At 45.6% G+C, this 15,176-nt stretch overlaps 1 protein-coding gene across 4 annotated transcripts in view; it reads right to left on the bottom strand.

The window, feature by feature from the left end:
* LOC138472164 (glutamate receptor U1-like) overlaps positions 1 to 15,176 on the bottom strand; it is a 375,942-nt gene that overhangs the window by 239,299 nt on the left and 121,467 nt on the right. For all 4 annotated transcript variants that reach the window (XM_069610199.1, XM_069610198.1, XM_069610200.1 and 1 more), the window contains exon 3: positions 6,957 to 7,057. In XM_069610199.1, the coding sequence (XP_069466300.1) occupies positions 6,957 to 7,026 (70 nt within the window). In that variant the 5' untranslated portion in view covers positions 7,027 to 7,057. The remainder of the gene's footprint in view (positions 1 to 6,956; positions 7,058 to 15,176) is intronic.

The following is a 15,176-nucleotide window of genomic DNA, read 5'->3' as shown; positions in this document are numbered from 1 at the left end:
CATGCTCCGTGATAGGTAGCTTCCCCGCCGAACACGTGAGCCTTTAAAATACACGTAGTCATGCAGCCCTCGACTCCTGCCCACCCCTTTCCCATCAAGATACGGCACAAAATAAATACTTAGAAATGGAAGTGTGTTATGTGAAGCCGGGCGCGGCCCTGGCATATTGGGTGGTCACGTCACCACTCATGCAGTAAGCACTCTTTGTACATGGGCACATGGAGCAGCCCAGCCACCTTGGAGCAGCGTTGGTGCAACAATGAGCAGCTGGCATCATTGAGAATCTTTCCGGTCTATTTGACCACACACGGGCCTATTTGAGCTGCACAATAACCTATTTCAGTGAGACCATGCTGATCTCTGTATGGTGGCCAACTTTTTGATATCCTTTTGCGGGACACTTGCCCACAAGGCGGTGATGATGTCACAGCGTCATTCACGTTTGGCCCGCCCCATTTGTAATTTAAATTTGTTAATGGCTCTTAACACCTGGCATAATTGCAATGCAAATGGTTGGAGAAAGAAAGCAGCTGGTGGCACCGCCGTGGTGTGTAGACGGCCACTTCAGTTTGCAGAGTGACTGTGCTGGACGCAGGTTGTCCCGACTTGCTGTGTCACGGGAGTCACACTCCAAGGAACAAAGCAAGTCGGGACAACCTACGTCCCACACAGCCACTCTGCAAACTGCGGGACAGAGTCCCCAATTATGGGACAATCCCGCAAAATACGGGACACTTGGCCACCCTATGCTGACGAAAGACAGCACCGTGGAATATTTAACACACACTCTAGTTTATATACTTGGAACACTTTTACATTTGAAGGCAGGCGTTGCTATATGACAGTTGCATTTTGCAATGTAAAGGCAGAGACACTGATGGTGTCATACAATGGAGTCAGATGCTTTGCTATTTACTGGCTCTTTAGTGTTACAGAATCCATTATGGGAAGCATTTCTCCTGGCAGAGTATTTAAAACTGGCCTCCCTCCTCCGTTCTTATGATTTATGTTTGATCATTTCCGGTAGTGGTCACTGAACCTCAGAAATAGCAGTTGTAATGGAATGCAAATATTTTCTGTAGAACAACCAGTGTTTCTATTGGGCAAATAGCTTCTCATAGTCACATATGTAATTGTTTAGTATGGAGGAAGACTTCCCCTGGCAATAGGGTGATAACCTGTAGAGCGGGAAGATTTTGTTACATCCCCCTCAGAGCTATCTTTAAAAACTTGCATCTGTTTTGTTTATTTCTTTCGAAAATTGTCCTATGCAATGGACTGTTCCACCCCGCTTTTAAAGATATTTCTTAGGTGAAAACACATTAAATCCTCCTGCAGAAGTTCTTGCTCTAATGCTTGCTTGCTACAGTGTGGAACTGGTGTTTACCTGCCTCACAGCTCACCGGTCACCACTGGTTAAACATGGCGGCTGGTGAAACAAAAGGGCACACTCTGTGTGCTTACATTGCTTCGCGTTAAAGGTGCATCATTGTACTATGGAGTGTTTTTGGAGCAGGGCCTTCTGTCTAGCATAACTCGAGTTGCTGGTGCGGATAGAAGTCAAACATCTATAGAGCATAGTTGATGGCCACAAGAGGTTTGAGGCAAGAATGTTAGACTAGTGTAACTGGTAATACAAATTATTTGCACTGTGTGTCTTTTCACCACTGTAGATCTGTCAAAGTAGGAGGTCATTTCATAGTCAGGCAAGTCCCTTGTCTTGATTAGTTTTTTTTTTAAATATCGCATGGCGTGACACCAAAATGGCTGAAATGTGAGGCCACGCAGAAAGTAACTTTTCCGAATCAACAACGGACTCCTCATTAACAGGTGGCGAACTGAGATGGATGCATTGAGGATGAGGCGTCTTCTGCGTCAAAGCTGCACTCAGAGCTCGAGTGAGGGTGCTGACTGTGGATCCCGTTATGCGCGACCGAGTCCTTACGGTATCATGGTTGAAGGGCGTGTGTGATTTCAGTACTGTCCCGTCGGCGGCATGTGCCCTCAGGCCTTCACAGGTTGCCTCCTCCAACTGTCCTCGCACTTGCAGGTGATGCAGCTTCTGAAAAAAATGATATGTCAAGACCGGAAGTTTCTGTCAATCTGCACTTGAATGGCTCTGCATTGCTACGAGCGCACCACATGTTTATGTAATGTCACCCAAAAGTTGTTAATGTCACTTTCTGTGGTGGATCCAACCATCCATTTAAGTTACAATTCGAGTCCTCTGCGGTCATCACCCTCTCTAATGGTCAGGCAAGTAAAGCTGAGAAATGTTTGCTGCTTTAGATAGACTCTAATTAGCAGCGACAAACCGCAACTGAGAACCCTCTGGTTTCAAACAATATACTGTACATGCATTTCTTGGGGGACCCCTCCCTCAAGAAAACCCTTTAGGCACAAGGAAATCATTCACAATACACAGAGTGCAGTGGGTAAACGTGGGCCGCGTATTAGGCAGGAGTTAACTTACAGGTGATCCGTAACGGACGATACAGCTCCAGCGTTTCTATGCTGAGCTTCCGTCCTAAACTGTCCCCCGAGGGAGGAATAGCTAACTCCTGCCATAGTTTATGGCTTTGAAGCACTTTGCATGTCAGAGACAAAGGAGGAGTGTGATAGAACATTCAGTAGTGGTATTGAGAAGCAACAACAGGTAATACACGACACTGATGATTAACAGAGAGCTCAGCCATGGTCCAGCTAAGTGAAGCTCCAGAAGACCACGCCCAGCCCTCCAGTTATGCTGCAAAACCATCGATGCAGCGAATGGAACTTCCTAGGAAATTGTGCTAGTTGCTGTGGCCTGATGGGGAAGGCTGGCAGTTGCGAGTGCCATGCCATGATGAAAGTACCTTACATATGATAACAGTACCTGTAATAGATCGTATTTCACAATCGCCTGGCAAATCATGCGATTGTGAAACTGTGCACCTGCGAGGGATCCTGGGCATGGTCACCCAGTACTGCAGCTGCAACAAAGAGCACATGCTTGTGCGTTTGGAGAACACAGAAAACACCAAGTTGAACAAGACCTGATTTCATAGTTTCATGGCACAGCCTTTATGGCGCAGCCACACCTTTCCAGAAGCATCTGCCCGCCCCCTAGCACGATCTATTGCCCACCAAAAACGCGTATACGCCACCAGGGTCTGCCCTGTCCTAATCCAATGTGGCTCCAGCCCCACCCCACTCCCGACGCTCGGTTGGTATTTTCATTTTTCATGCGGTATTGCTGAGGAATTCTGCATGCAGTAAATACTGCCTATATTTAGTGCATTTTTTGAGCAAATCAGTCTCTGAATTGCTAAAAAAATGCACTTAATTTGTACCTCTACCGTAAATGTAAAACGTCCACTCAAGTTTTTTAAAGTTGTTTACCGTATTAAAGGGAAGTGCAGGCACGCCGCAGGGAAGAAAAAAACCCCTCCTGAATAGGGACACACACAAAGGGGTGAACAGTATCTACTTGTCAATCTTTCCAATGGAACACAGAGCAGAAAAGGGTCAAAATGGCTCCTGTCGACCATTCTATATGCGTAGACAGCAGCTTTGTGATCCGACACTGTGCGCAATGTATTTCCACCCCAAAAAAGATAGGTGAAATAGATTTAAAAAGAATTAAATAATGCATGTGAATTTTCAAAAAACAATGTATGCGGTAGTTCTGGAAATCAACATCTATTGCTGCCAATTGGCAGCAATATACTTTGCGTGGGCGGATTTCAAGAATGATGGCATGTGGTAACAGTTATGCGTGCATTCATTGATACTTTAAAAACATCCAAATGATGGTTGGATTTTATGTGCTTCAATTTTGAGAGCTAGGGAATAAAGGCACAGGAATAAAGTGAGGCACCTTTGGTCATGCTTACAAATAGAAAATGGGCATACGTGTTCCCCCTGCACAGTCTGGCCTCGGTAGTAGTAGTTGTGGTAGTTTGTCATTTATATAGCACATTTATCCCATTGGTATGGCTTCAATGCACTTGTGTGGGCAACGCCCTGAGGGGACCAGAGTCCATGGTGTGGGAAATGATCAGATAGAACTAGAATGCGTGTGTGTATTTGGCCATGGTAGGGGTTTAGTTGGGATGGCCGAGCCCCAGTAAGCTGATGGTCAGCCATGTGGATGGGTGCGGAGTGGTGTTCGGAAGAGTGCACAAGTACAAGAGACTCGATATGTGTCCAGCTTTTGTGGCAGGACATAGCTGCATTCTGATAACAACATGCACACAGCACATTCAAAAAGACATACTGCAGATGGAACGGACAGCAGGTGGCCAGAGCAATTAAAATTACAGCCACTAACTCTGGATACAGGGGGGAGTAATTCAGAGTAGGGTGTGCTCGCCTACTTGTATGTGGTCTTGTTAAAAAAACTATTGCCAGAGAGAGAGAGAGAGAGAGATACCAAGAGAGATATGAAGAGAGATGGAGAGAGCGAGCACAAGGGGGATAGAGAGCAGAGAAAGAGACTGAGTGAAAGAAGAACATGCAAAAGAGAAAGGGTGAGAAAGAGAGTGAGAGTGAAATGTGGAGAGAGCGGGAGAATGAGTGAGAGAGAGATGCATACATCTGAAATTGTGTGCTTTTAGTCCACCTACCCGCCAAGCCCCTTACCCATCCATACACTTCAATGGTTCCTCGCCCGTAAAAACAAAATCATGTGTTTTCATCCACCCTGGGGATTGAAAAGGTTAAGAGCTGTGGAGATGCAGAGAACAAGAGATTCAAAGATACAAAGGTGATGAGAGAAAGAGAGGGCGAGAGAAAAAGATAAATGGTGAAGGAGAGAACAAAAGAGGAAGACAGAGTAGAAGAACGAGGGGCTGAGAAGGGAGATAGAGAGTGAGAGAGAGCGAGAGCAAAAAAGGAGAGAAGAGTGTGTGAGAGGGAAACAGAGCATGGCAAAGAGACAATGAAAGACAGGGAAGAGACAAAGAGTGAGAAAGCAAGTTGGAGAATGGGGGACAGATAATGATTGACAGGGAGGCAATGAGCATGAGAGAAAGAGCGAGTCATAAAGAGTGAGAGGAGAGAGTGGAGAAAGGTAGAGAGAGAAAAGATAGCGAGACATGGAGGAAAGGGGAGAACCACATCAGAAGAGATGGAGAGCGGGAGCTAGATAAAGAGAGGGTGAGAGGCACAGACAGCATGAGAGAGAGACAGAGATAGGGGGAGAGATAGAGAGTGAGAAAGACAGTTAAATAAAGAGGGACTAACAAAGTGAGAGACAAAAAGAGAGAATGAGCGTGAGAGATAAAGCGAGGCAGAAACAGCAAGGAAAGAGAGAGGAGAAAGGTAGAGAGAGAAAAGATAGCGAGACGTGGAGAAAGGGGAGAAATACATCAGAAGAGAGGGAGAGCAAGAGAACCAGAGCGAGAGCTAGAGAAGGAGAGTGGGAGTGGCACAGACAGCATGAGAAAGAGACAGAGAGAGATAGAGAGTGAGAAAGACAGTTAAATAAAGAGGGACTAACAAAGTGAGAGACAAAAAGAGAGAGAATGAGTTTGAGAGATAGGGCGAGGCAGAAACAGCAAGAAAAGAGAGGAGAAAGAGATGGAGAAAAAATACAGGGATGGAAGAAAGGGGAAAATAGATCAAGAAAGAAAAAGAGAGCAAAAGAGTGAAAGAGTGAAAGAGAAGGAGAGCGAAAGAGCCACACACACAGAGCACAAAGGAGAATGATAAAGAGTGAGAGTGAGAGAGAGATATAGAGAAGGGAGAAAAACAGGGAAAGACTCAAAAAGGGGAGCACTAGAATGAGTGAGAGTGGGAGGGGCAAAGAATCGAGAGAATGAGAGAGGGTGAAATTTGTATTTGTATTTTATTGAATTTATATAGCGTTTTAATCCAAAACGCTTTACAAGAGGAACAAACAAAATACAGCAAGCATTACATAACAATTGAATTAAACCAGAAAGCCGTACAAAAATAATTTACATTATGGAAGGGGAAGAAGAGTAGGGAGGGTCCAAGATGTGAGGAGAGGTAGGAGGTATGAGCAAAGGTGAGAGAAGAAGTAAGAGAGGAGGCAGAGGGAGTAAGGGAGAAGGAAGGAAGAGATGAGGATTAGAAAAGTGCAGGACATGGGGTAGGAGGGAGTAGAGTGAAAGGAGAGAGAGAGGTGGAAGGGAAGTAGGAGAAGGAGTAGGAGGGAGTACTAGTAGAAGTAAGGGAGGAAGTAAAAGGTTTTAAGGAGGTGAATGGAAGAGATAGGATTTTAGAGAGGCAGCAGCGAAAGAGTGGAACAGGGAGCAGGAGCGAGAGAGGGGGGAGTGACTGACAAAGTGAGAGACAACAAGAGAAAAAGACAGAGATAGTGGGGGGATAGAGTAAGCGTGGCACAGAGAGAACAAGCGTCAGCGATTGAGTGACAGAAAAAGCGAGAGAAGAGCGAGGAGAGGTAAATAGAGAAAAAAGAAAGCAACAGGGATCGACGATGGGAGGTCAAAGAAGAAAGAGAGAATGAAACAAAGAGTGGAAGACAAGGAGAGCAAGAGAGACACAGAGAGGGCACACAAGAGATAATAGAGAAAAAAAGCGAGAGAAAGGCAGAAAGACTCAAAAAGAGAGTGAAACATGGACAGAGAGAGTGAGTGATAAAGAGAGAGCATGACCGAGAGGGGCAAAGAAGGGAGAGATAGAAGAAATAGAGAGCAATGGAGAATGAGTGGAATGGGGGGAAAGGAGGGTGTGAGAAAATAGTGAAAAAAGAGAAAGTGATAAAAGAGAAACAGTGAAAGAAAGATAAAACAGAGAGAAAGAGAGAGAGAGACGGGGGTAGATGATGGTGATAATTTAATTTAGTTTTATAACACATCTGATGGGCTCAATGGACATGATAATAAACCAAAAAGACTGAATGACAGTCAAATGTCGAAAGAGTTTATCTGTACAAACATCAATGGAATTGATAATATGAGTATTTACTGTGATTGTTAAACACTCACCCACATGACCTGGCTCGCCCAGAAGCAGGAGACTGATCACACAGAACACAAAGCCCAGGGCTCGATCCATTCCAGCAGAAGCCGCCGCCCAATAGGAGCTCCTGTTTAAGACAAAACCATATTGTCAAACCCATGCACCAGTTCACATCCCACGAGCTGCTTAACATGAGCAATAGTGGCCCCTCATTTGCCGATTCCTCCCCACAAGCAGAACCAGGGCACATTTCTCAGCAGGAGAGTCACATCAGGATAATGGGTGATTTTTAATTCATGAGTACAAAGGGAAACGTGATCAACCAACGTGATCATGATCATGGAATTCACCTAAAGGTATAAGTAAGTGTTCCAGGCAAGCTCTTGGCTTCCTTTTTTCGGACTCCCATCCTGCTGCTGCCACCCCTCGCCCGCCCCATCTTATGAATCCTCTTGGAAAGCAAAAAAGCACATATGCTCGCTGTGTCGCCTCTGCATCTCACCTCCAGCTCAACTCCTATTGGGCCACCATGGAAATGGAAGAGATGCGCCACCTTTTTCTTATTTGGGGAAAGAGGTGGTATGTAGGCACTCAGGGGCCTGTTTTCTCCCAAAATATAGTCTTTCAACACTCCAGACATGAACCCGGGTAGTAATGGTGATAAAGAGGTTCTGTGTGATAATGTCACTTGGGGAAAAATCATTGCAGGGTAGGCTGTTTTCTTCCTGCACCCCTAAACGTCCCCCCCACCCATATTCTAGGATGGGAATTGTTTACGATTATAAACTCAAGTCCTAGAATATTTGGGGAAAGTGCTTGATTTTTTGGGGAGTGATAATTTGGGGAAATGACGACCCTCACAACCTTTCCCCTGGCGACTTTATCAAGGAATAACGATAAAGAAATCTACGGTAGGCCATAGCAACCGGTAACAGCCGTTGGCAATAACCCTTGCTTTTCTTGGGTTAATACCTATAGCTGGCGGCCTGTTACTGGACAGTATGACCTGTCACCAGTGGCTTTATCGACATGTTGCATTTCTTTTACATATTTCATAAGAATATGTGAACACTTCCTTCACCCCTACAAACTATTGCACATCCCTGACAGCCATCAGAGGCAAGCGGTTGCGCAAATTGCTAACTCTGCGTTTTACAGCCACTGCAGAAAATAATTGAATCATGACATGACTTTACATGCTAGTATCAAGACATATATGTCCTTGTTTTTTTCAATAGAGACACAGGCTGCTCTTTTAATGACATTCATTGTGAAGCTAAAGATTATTCGTGCATTTAAGATCTTTTATGATTTTTCGCACTTCATTCCTTTTTGTGATGTGGCACATTTTTCGCATATGGCAAATCCAGCCAATAACGATGAGGCAGCTTTGAGGAGAGTCCTGTTTATAGTGATTGTCATTTTAAGCCACTTTGTGAATGAGTCTAAAGCGACCTTGCAGTTATAATTTGCAGGCTTCCTCCACACGTGTCATTCCGCAGTTTTTGGTGTAAGCTCGATCGCTGTCAATCACAATTTTGTTTCTCAGCCGAGAAGTCAAACATAGATGTGTAAAAATGTAAACCCTGTTCAAATATTGTGCTGGCCAAAAAAATTGATATCATTCATACTGGTATGTTTGATAGAGATTTCAGACAGGCCCTGCAAGGTTTCTTTTTCCTGAGAGGCTAGCGCCTCCTTTTGTACACCAAATAGGATCCACTATGTAAGACCCAGTAACTAAATATTCACAAAACACAAACATTTTGCCTATTTTCTGTCTGCCAACAATTAATTTGTCTGTCTTTTTATGTTTCAGTGGAGACATGATGTAATAATATGTTCACAAAGACTTGGTTTGCTTGTGTTAACCAAGGGTAGAATAAAGGGTTGATCCAAAAGAAAAGAAATGGGTACCTTACTTAGGCGCGCGCGCGAACACAAGTGTATGAGGAGACCAAGTGATTTGGGGCATGAGGTGGGTTGAGGGGTGAAGACCTTACATTTCATGACTGCAAAAGGGTTTGGGTGTGTTTGACCAAATAAATGTTGATCACGGCATACTGACTGCAATTTATCTGCTCAGGGCCCAATTTAAACGCACATTCATTTTTTTTGTTCTCCCCTGTCTCCAATTTTAAAGAAGCGGGGGACACCCCTGCTCCCCCAAAATTGCAAAATATCAAACATGGGGAGCGGGGGACAACCCTGCAACGCCAGCTCTCCGGGGTTGCTATTTTGCAATATATGCGATTGAATTGCCCGAAGGCCAAATCACCCCTGCAAAATTCGATCAAATTGGTCATCAGGTCAATTGTTTTAGGTCAAATAGGCTAATACCCTGCAAAAGCCATGATGAGATGTGGGGCTTGGCAGGGTTCTCTAGTAGGAGCACACACTCTGTTTTTGTGTCATGGAGCTTCAGGTATGTGCCAGACACACAGGATCACGTTATTAAGCTGTCTGATCGTCACCAACTCATGACATCTTTAGGTAGAGTTAAGCCTTGTCTCTGTACTGGTGCATTCGAGTTCTGTCAAAAATGAGCCCTGGAGGTCAAGACAGGTGCCTGTGGGAAGTGCAGGTGTCCAGTTGCACGCCACTCTACCCAGAATGATGAAACTCATTCTAGGATTTTGCAAGGGGTGATGGTGTTCTTTGGTGTTAAAGGCCACTGTGGCACTAGGAAGTATGAAGCGTGTTATCCAGGCTATCCAAATGCCATCATCCTCTCCATGGATGGGGGCTGTCCCTCTGCTACAGTTGGGTCTGGAGCCTTATTGCTAGGATGGCGGTAGGCGTGCCCGCAAATATGTTCCTGCAGATAAATGCAACTATCTTCTCAAGGAATTGGCCTTACTTCCTCACCCCTCTTCCCTTTTTACTGTACTGCTTGGAGACAGCCTATTGTGTAAAGTGCTATCCCAATACGTGTTTACATAGACACCTATAGACACCTCTTTGAAAGTCAACAGTTTGTTCATGCACTTTTAGGTAAAATTGAGCAATTACATATACATATATACGTATATATGTGTATGTGGGGATTGAGGGGAGCAAGGGGTGGGGGTGTGGGCTACGGGGAGCATGAGGGGTACCCCCATTGAAAAAACAAAACTGCCAGCAGTCATATCGACCAAAAGTGAACAAAGAAAGTGCTAACTTTTAAACAGCAGTCTATGAAAACACGTTGAACCACGTGCTATACAGGCAACCAATGTAACAGACCAGTAATAATAATCTAGTTGTGAGTTAATCTGATGGGCTCCTAACGTGACAAGTGTTAATAAATTAGGTCTCAACCAAAATAAACGTCTGTATGCTGATGAATTTTGTCGCATTGAGTGAGGGCATGGAATGCTCACACTGCCTTCTTGTTAACAATAGAATTAATTGACAACACACAAATTGCGCCAGTCATAAATACATTTATTTCAACACTGGTAACGTCTTTTGGGCGACACGTTTTTCGGCATTAGGCCTTCTTCAGAGTCAGACAGATACCAATTAGTCAGTAATGAGTATGTACTTCACCATTCATTCAGACTTTAGTTACTGGGTATATTGACTGTACCAATTAAATGGATTTCCATTCTCCTCACGTCCGCATAGGTAACTAACTTGTTTAGTTTAGTTTGTTTATTTGTATAGCGCAGCCAAACCCTGGGGTAACTGGGCGCTTTATCCTTAGAGAGCAACATAGGTTACAGAAGGTTGCACATGCGAGAGATGACAGAGGATGATACAGTACAATAAATAGCATGAGGGACCAGGTTACAGATGGGTTCATAATAAAAGGGCATAGAAGAGTTCTAGAGAGGACCAGGTTACAAGTTGGTCGGTAGCAGTGGAGGCATAAATTTAGCAGGATGCGAGAATTAGCTAAGTGCAGTTAACCGTCTATTGCTGAGTTGTGAGCAGCTCCTTCACCTTGGCTCTGAACGACCAGAACGAGGTTAGTTACCTAAGTGGACTTTGTGTGTTGGCAATTAATTCAAATGTAACAGATCATATTGGAGTAGGGCTGCTTCAAGACCTTGCCACTGCCGCAGTTAGATCTGCACATAGCTTACCCTACGGAAGCAGATGCGACCATTCTGCCTTAAGCTGGAGGTTCTTTGGTGCCATTCTGAACTCAAGTGGTTGGTACCAGCCCCCGGCCACAGATGCCATGCAGGCGGGGCTATGGAAACTGAGCAAGTCAACACAGGAATTCTCCTCTACGCGTGCATGCCTTTTCTGAGCCATGGGTCTAGCTTTCAGCCCAGGAAGCCTCCTTCTCCGCTGGCAGAGAAACATCTCTGTCTCCCCTGCTGGGGGAAGAGCTGCACCTCCAATGTTGGTGTTTCGGTGCTAAAGCACTGGCCACAGACAAGTTCTGTGATTTTTAAACTGTTTGTGTAAGAAGGTTACTCTCTCACATCCCGGTCTACTGCGGACACTGGCTCCATCAGTCAGAAGGGTGACAAATAATGCACTTTGAAAGCATTGACCATTTAATCCTCCCACAACAAGGCTACTGGGATTTCTTGACCTGGATTTTTCTGGTTGATCAAGAACCAAGCTCTGGTGGTAGCCCTCCCTTTACGGGACCAAGCCCCGAAGGAGCCGGCCCCAAGAGCTGGATTGCAGGCTACAGTAAAGAGGTGAACTGATATAGGGCCTCATCACGAGTTTGGCGGTAACCCTTAAATCCGGCAGTAGCGCTGTTACCGCCGGATTTAAGAGTCCACAAAATCAGGGCTTTGGCGAATTTCTCCCCAGCTCTGAGCTGGGGGGAAATCCACTGAAAATTCGCGCTCATACCGCCGGCGGGAAATCCGCCGGCGGCATGAGCGCGGAATTTCCCCATTGAGCCCAATGGGGAATGGGGCATTCCCGAATGGGCTCAATGGGGAATGGGGATTTCGAAATCCGCCAAACCCGTGATCCGGCACCGGTGGGTTTGGCGCTAGGGCAGATAGCGCCAGCACTATTAGCGCCGGCGTTACCGCCCAACTCGTGATGAGGCCCACAGACTCTGATAGACTTTACTGCCACTAAATGTATTAATTGTTACAGTGTGCAAACTCCGGTTTTCATCCACATTTCTTTTTGCTGTATTTTATTGGTGTGGTTTTTGGTAATACATATCATTTCAGTTACAAGTTACTCGGCTAAGATGATTTTTTTTTATTGGCAGTGTCTCATTGGTGTGTTCTATCGTGCCTCGTGACTTGTCCGCACAGCATAGAGTATTCAGCCTCACTACTCAGTGGCGAATAACAACACTTCTAATTCCTGATATGACCATACATAAAGGCCAGAGTTGCTGAGTTGGCGACACACACGCATACACTTCTGATATCGAGTGCACTGATGACGCCTAGTTTAGTCCTATAGCCTCTGATCGTCAACCAGGAAGAATCCGGCATGATAGGGCCATCAAAATGCTCATTCTGCTAGATTTCACTTCGGAGGAAAATACCCAGTATTGGTGACCGAAATGTGTGCTGTTAGCGAGGAAACCCTTGTCAGTAACACACAGTTATAACTGTGCTCATGGCTTAGAATGTCTGAATAAACACTAATTCAAGAATATTTTTGTAAAATAAATTGAATTTATCATTGAGTACATATTTCTTTATCACATCTTCAGACAAATCTGGATCCCTTCTACTGTCAATATGGGTAACTGAGCCAAAGAGAGCTTTAATAACTCACCAGAAATCGCAAAGCTTGTCATTGATTCGTACGCCCATGTCATAACTAGAAAATATCAAGACCTGCTCCTGGTTATCTTTTATCATTGAGTACATATGTCTATATCACTTAATCACATCTTCAGACAAATCTGGATCCCTTCTACTGTCAATATGGGTCACTGAGCCAAAGAGAGGTTTAATAACTCACCAGAAATCGCAAAGCTTGTCACAGATTCATACTCCCATGTCAGGACTAGAAAATATCAAGACCTGCTCCTGGTTATCCTTTCATGGAAAAAGGTGGTCATTCTGACTAAGGTCCTAAGGAATCAAACCTCAGCCAGAATAAAAATGTCCCATTCTGGATGGAGAACCCTCTAAGCCTGGTGTCATCCACGTTCTCTACTACCACCAAATACTGTGAATTTTAATGAGCCTTTCCACGTGCTCGTAGAGACTTCAGTATGTCGAACATGCTCTTATTTATCACGACACATCATGCTCAAATTTCCAATTATCTACATCCTTATTCACCATTTGCTCACAGTCTTCCATACATTTAATCAGGGTACTCCAAGTTTCCGCAGCTGGCATTTTCACAGAAACGACTCTCACCTGTTACCCAACTTCTTCACTACTATCCACCATTACACATGGTCCTCTGTCTTCATTCTCCTGGATGTCTCTACAGCCTTTGACAGTGCAGATCCCCTCTTTCTCTGCCTCCTACGGCTCTGACTGGCTCTTATCCATCTCTTGAATTATTTAACACACACCGCTGCCCCTTCACCGTGGGAGTACACAGGACTCTGTCCTCATACCTTTCTCCTTTCCCCCTACACTTCCTCCTTACTCCCTTGTCTTCTCATATCAGAAATGTGTACACAACACCCACATCTTTTGCAAGACATTGAGAGCATATAGGGGAATGAGGCCAAAGGCAGAGTTCCTTTATAAGGTAATTGACCACTGAGACGAATTGCAATACTTTTTTTTTTTTGAAAATCAAATTTTATTAGGTTTCGCAAGTGTGTTACAACAAAGCAGAGCATATTTAAACATGAATAAACAGGAAACCAGTTATAACCCCTCGCCCCCCACCCCCACCAGTTCAAGTTCTCAATAATTGCGTATTTGACGGGTTCCGAAAAAAACATTGCAAAGTCAACATGTTGTGCACTTGGCACGCCGAAGTCATGGGCCGAGCTTTGAAGGACTCGGAGTTGGACCAGTGAACGCTGGCCTGAGGTCCCCAGAGGGGGGTTCTCCGGGTCCGGAGCCTAAGATTACACTGTGCAGCCGTATTTTTCGAAGAAGGGAGCCATATTTCCTCGATGTTGGATCTAGATTTGTCGAGTAAATGCGTGAGGAATTCCATATCGTAAATGGCCTGTACCTTGGTTACCCATGCTTTTTCCTCGGGCATTCCGGGGTTCTTCCATTTTTGTGCCAGGCAGCACCTGGCCGCCACCAACATGACCTGGAGCATGTGGTCATGGGTATTTTCATGATCGTCCCCAATGTCAATTTCGAAAAGGAGAAGCCAGGGGCAGGAAGGTCGCTCCACCCCATTTATCCCCTTAATCCATGTCAAAACCTCCTCCTAGTACTTTTGGACCACCGGGCACCTCCAGCACATGTGAATATAATCCCCCTTTCAGTCCTACACTTCCAGCAATGTGGATCGTATCCCGCCTCATTCTGGCAATCCTCTGCGGGGGGTAGTGCCAGCGATGCAATACCTTGAGGGCCTGGTGGCGATACTGGAGTGAGGCCGTGGAGCAGTTGGCCCGCCTACACATCTCCCTCCACCTCTCGTCGTCGATCTCCTCACCCAGGTCCTTTCCCCATTGCGTGCGTGCAGGTGGGGGGTCTCGCGGGACAGAAAAGAGGAAGAGCTTGTAGAGGCGGGATATTATTCCCTTGGAGCCCCTCGCCGAAAGGAGTAGTTTTTCAAAGTCTGTAAGGTCTCTCCTGAGGGTGTCCCTCCAGGATGGTTCGGTAGGACTCCCTTGAGCTGGAGATAGCGAAAGGGGGACAGGGTGCTTATCCCCAGGGCCTCCTCAAGATCTTTCAAGGGTAAGAAAGAGCCCCCCACCCAGAGGTGACCAGTCCTGCTAAGGCCTGCCTCGTACCACGTCTGGTACGCTGCTGGCTCCGCTATCTTGGCCAGGAAGGGGGGGCCTAAATGCAGCTCAAGGCGGATGGCCAGGTTTTGAGGCAGTGGTAATAACCCCCTCCCTCTTTCCATAGGGACCACAACACTTTTAGGACTGGGTGATACAAGACACTTCTGGGGATCTTTTTCCTTGGGACCCAGAGCCATTCCTCTATGGTGACGGGCGCGAGAGGCCCGTTGTCCATGGCTACCCATTGTTTTTTTGTCCCCGGGGCAAAGTGGTCGACCAGGACCTTCAGTTGGGAGGCCCTATGGTAGGTTTCAAGGTCAGGGTATCCCACCCCTCCGTCCTCCTTCCGTCTGGTCAGCACCTCATAGGAGATTCTGTGTTTCTTCCCTGACCAAAGGAAGTTGAGGAGGACTTGCTTCGTTTCCTTGAAAAA

The sequence above is a fragment of the Ambystoma mexicanum genome, chromosome 8, assembly GCF_040938575.1.
Source record: "Ambystoma mexicanum isolate Mex_15411 chromosome 8, UKY_AmexF1_1, whole genome shotgun sequence".
In the NCBI taxonomy this organism is placed as follows: domain Eukaryota; kingdom Metazoa; phylum Chordata; class Amphibia; order Caudata; family Ambystomatidae; genus Ambystoma; species Ambystoma mexicanum.
This window is presented reverse-complemented; position numbering and strand designations above follow the sequence as displayed.